Source organism: Nannospalax galili, unplaced genomic scaffold (assembly GCF_000622305.1).
Source record: "Nannospalax galili isolate Female #2095 unplaced genomic scaffold, S.galili_v1.0 scaffold103, whole genome shotgun sequence".
Taxonomy (NCBI): Eukaryota; Metazoa; Chordata; class Mammalia; order Rodentia; family Spalacidae; genus Nannospalax; species Nannospalax galili.
In genome coordinates, this window is record NW_008352136.1 from 3,175,564 (window position 1) to 3,180,474 (window position 4,911).

At 49.9% G+C, this 4,911-nt stretch overlaps 1 protein-coding gene across 2 annotated transcripts in view; it reads left to right on the top strand.

Annotated features, from left to right (window-relative positions):
* LOC103746716 (inositol 1,4,5-trisphosphate receptor type 2) overlaps positions 1-4,911 on the top strand; it is a 214,359-nt gene that overhangs the window by 152,312 nt on the left and 57,136 nt on the right. For both annotated transcript variants that reach the window (XM_008849006.3, XM_029554025.1), the window contains exon 18: positions 1,400-1,565. In XM_008849006.3, coding sequence (XP_008847228.2) covers positions 1,400-1,565 — 166 coding nt within the window. The remainder of the gene's footprint in view (positions 1-1,399; positions 1,566-4,911) is intronic.

Genomic DNA, 4,911 nt, shown 5'->3' on the forward strand with positions numbered 1-4,911 from the left:
CCCCTCCCCCTTCCTTCCTTTGTTCCTTTCTTCCAGTATTGGGGATTGAACCCAGGGCCTTTTGCATACTAGGCAACAGCTCTACCACTGAGCTATATTCCAGCCCTCTTTTACTTTTTCACTTTGATTTTCCTTTCCTTTTGAGATGGGGAGGGGGGTCTCAGTATGTAGCCCTGGCTGGCCTGGAATTCCCTGTCTAGACCAGGCTGATTTTGAACTCACAGAGATCCATCTGCCTCTGCCTCCTGAGTGCTGGGATTAAAGGTGTGTGCCATCACACATGGCCCAAGTCTCAAAGTAAGTTGCCTAGGCTGGCTTTAAAGTCACTCTATAGCCGAGGCGGGTCTTCAACTCACCCCGTGGGTGGCTCAGGCTGGCTCTGAACTCACTCTGTAGCCCAGGCAGGCCTTGAATTTGGTATTCTTCCGCCTCAGCCTTCCTGAATAACAGGCAGACAGGCCACACCACCAAGCCTTGAATAACGGAGCAGACAGGCCATGCCAGCCTGCTTTATTTCCTGTCACCTTTCTTAACTTTTTTTGGATTTTCAGGACAACACTGTATAATTTGCTCTAAAACTGTAACAGTGGCCTTAGGACCAATTAATTGCATACTAGGACTGCAAACAAGTGGCAGACACACCATAGCTCCGTGAAGTTCAGTAGGTTCAAGTTTGAACTCCATCCCGTGTTCCAGCAACAAAATCCCAGCTGAAGACTGTTACATAAGTGACAGCAACTAGGCTGTCTCACAACTCCCAAATGTGAGGATTTACTCCCTGCTTCCACATAGGAAGAACCCCAACCATTTATCCATGATGAATGCACGGTGTGGACTGATTCCAACAGTATCATGTCAGCAGTGAGCAAGCAGGGCAAGAGCAGGAAGTGGGGCCAGGCTATGTCAAGACCCGCTTCCAGTGACCCCCTTCATCTAGCAGGGCTCCAGCTTCTAAAGGTTTCACAACCTTCCAAAACAGTGCGCCTGGCTGGGGCCAAGTGTTCAGACACAGGTGCCTGTGGGGGCCATTGACTTTCAAACCACAACCGGGGCCACTCTAAGAAAAGTATTTATATAACAATGTAATAAAATGTTTTCTAAAGAAGGACAAATCCCTCTAAGTGGAGAAAAGGTGTGTCAGTCCTGGAGAAATGGAAGAGACTCTGAGAGCAGGTTAAGGGAGTTTGCCTGTTAACACTTAAAAGAAAATGGCTTTTATTTTTCTGACTGGGGATAGGATCCATGTTCATTTGCAGACATTGGTGTCTACTTTATACAAGACAGTGTGCTGAGTCAGCAGCTTCCACAGAGTGTGTGTGTGTTTTACATATATATTACATATACATACATACATACATACATACATGCATGCATACATCCTTTTCACTGTCTCTTCCAGGAGCCCTTGTTCGCTGCCCGGGTGGTATATGACCTCCTTTTCTTCTTCATCGTCATCATTATCGTTCTTAACTTGATTTTTGGTGTTATCATCGACACCTTTGCGGATCTCAGGAGTGAGAAGCAGAAGAAAGAGGAGATTCTCAAGACGACCTGCTTCATCTGTGGTAAGTGCCCCCCCATGCTGAGGTAATAGACCGGTAACTCTCTTCCCTCCCCCAAGATGAGAGATGGGTAAACTACCCCCGTGCTGAGACAGTAGACATGTGAACCGTCAGCAGGACGGAGGGGCACAATGATTCTCGTTTGTTGTGCTTTAGAAAAATGATTTCAAAATGAACACTGAATAAAATTCCGGTTATATAGCTGAGGTTTCACTTGGAATTCTCTCCTTCCATAAATAGATAGAAGAATCCCATCCCAAACTATCCCATCATTATGTCTGCAGTTTGGTCAATTCTCTGACAGCAGTATGTGGTATCAGATGCTGGAAGGTTCCAACTGGCAAATGGCTTTTTAATCACAATCACAATAACATATTGAGCAGACAGCAGAACGATTTTGTTTGTTAGATTATGAATCCCATATTGTGCCTGTTGGTATCAGTGCTTTAGATCTGAACTAGGTGTTCACCCAGTTCACGGCTACATGCACATTACCACACACTCCACACACACATACATACACATAAACACATATACAACATACACATACACACATACCACACACATATACAACATACACATACATACCACAACACCTCACATATGTACACATATCACACACTTATAACACACACCTCATCACACACAACACATACCACATTACACACACCAGTAACATACATATTGTGCACACCACACATGCCACACACACTCCCATCACCCACGCATGTACACACCACCTACACACATGCTACACACACATACCACAGACCATATCCATAACATACATGCACTCACACACGCGTGCATCTGTGTGAGCATGCACTTTTCTGCTCTACCATTCTCAGGCTGAACCAACCTTCTAGACACATACACACACCACCTGCACACATGCACGTACACACATGCACACACACACTTTTCTGCCCCACACCATCATCTCTCAGGCTGAACCAACTTTACACACATGCGCACACACACACACACACACACACACACACACTCTTCTGCCCACCCCATCATCTCTCAGGGTGAACCAACTTTACACACATGCGCGTGTACACACACACACACACACACACACACACACACACACACACCTGCCCACCCCATCATCTCTCAGGCTGAACCAACCTTACACACACACTCACACACATACACACGCACACACACACACACACACACACACACTCTTCTGCCCACCCCATCATCTCTCAGCCTGACCCAACCTTACACGCACACACACACACACATGTACACACGCATGCGCACACACTCTTCTGCCCACCCCGTCATCTCTCAGGCTGAAGTAATCTTCTCTTCCCTGTCACCTCCCTTCCGTCTTCTCTATCCCCATCAGCCCTCTCTGGCTCCATGGGCATCTGTAGCTCTTTCCCTGCAGCGTGGACTCCACCTCCCTTGTGACTGAGCACCTCTGCAGTGACACACCCCTCCATCCCCCCACGCTCTGATCTTCACTGCAGTGTTACTGTGTGATGAAGCTGGGCCCTCGGTGAAGCCTGCTCGCTCGCTCCTGGCCTCAGCTTCGTTCTAGTCTTATCCTCCATCTCTTCCACCTGTTGCCACCGTTCCTCCAACAGCTGGAGATGCGTCCGGCGTAATGTGCAAGAATATGCACATTGTAGGAAAGTAACTTAGACGTGGCCCGCTGCAGAGTTCCTGATCTGTGGTGGAATTCACATACCCCGGCCACGATTCCCCTCCCATGTATTGGGGGAAAAGGCAGAGGGACTTCTGAGTTGCTGGCGGTAGAGGAGGGACACCTCTTCAGGTCAGGGTAGGGAGCAGTGGAGGTCAGGATGTTCCTAGGAAAGCTGGTGCCGAGCAGATGGTCGGAGTCAGAGGGAGGGAGTCAGGGGTGCTGGAGTGGACGCAGGCACAGGGCGGGACCAGGGCCCGGAGGGGCAGCAGCCGCATGGCAGAGTCCTCGGGTGCTTTGAGCAGCACGGGGGCCAAATACCTGCCAAGCAGCAGCTAAGGGCAGAGGTCCGTTTAGGTTCAGCTTGAAGACGTGGCCCTCCACCGAGGGAGGGGCGGTGGGGAGAGCAGCTCTCAGCTGCTGTGGCCAGATCGTGGGGCTGCACCCACACCTGGCTGATCAGGAAGTGGGGTGGAGCCATGCGAAAGGCCTGCTCCACCCGTGACCCCCTCCTCCAGCCAGGTCCCACCTCCCAGGACAGCACCACACCATATTTCATTTGTCAGACAATTGCAGAAACAAGCCTTTTTCCTCAGCCCCAGACTCAAGGGCATGGGAAACAGAATATATTTCATTCTCATAAAGAGACAGTGTATGGGGCTGGAAAGCACCTGTTGCTCTTGTAGAGGACCTGGATTTGATCCACAGTACCTACATGGTGGCTAACAACCATCTTAACTCCAGTTCCAGGGAATCCAATGCCCTCTTCTAGCCTCTGTGGGCATTGCACACATGTGATGCACACATATCTGCAGGCAAAATACTCACACATAAATTAAAAATAAATTTTAATTTAAAAAAGAAGAGACATGAGAGAGCTGGTTTCCTGGGTGAATGGCAACACCAGCAGGTGACTGAGGAGGGGGAAGAGATAGGAACACACTGTTTAACTTTGGGAATACTGAGCCTGAGGTGTGTGGTGGGCATCCCAGGGATTTGCCCCCATCACAGATCGGCATGTCCCCCCTGGAGACAGTGGCAGGCAGCCCTCAGCCCAAATATGGTGCTAAAATCTGGACTGTGAGGCAAGACTGCCCGGTCAGAGGCGAAGCCAGTAGACTACAAACAGAAACCACCAGTCCAGAAGGCTCAGGAGAGAATGATCACACACCAACAAAGAGCAGCAATGAGACGGGGGCAGGGAGCTGGAGGAAGTGGGACAGACACCCTGGGACCTTGGAGTGTGCGCTGTGCATCCAGCTCCAGGTTATTGGCCACACTGTCGCTGAGCAGGACAGATGTTTTCTGGCCCTGTCTCTGGAGAGGCAGCTCCACACTGCGTCATCTACTTGCATCTGCCCACGGTGATTTCCCGAGCAGGAACTGAGGGGCCCTTTGGTGTGCTGCCTGGAGGTTTGGGCACTGGACATGATCTTTGGCCCACACTGACCAGAATCGTGGAAATGGAGTGAATGAGTGAGGCCTTGTCCAGGATATACACAGTAGACTCCAGGAACCTACCAGAAATCCCCATCTTTGGATGGTTCCGGACACAGATTCTTGTGGAAAGCATTCTTGTGAGCCTGGCGTCATGACACCAAGAATACCATGCCCATGAGCTGCTTGAGGAGTTTTTCAAGACCTGTGCATCGTGACACACTCGCCTCAGGGTCTTCTATTATAGAGTGT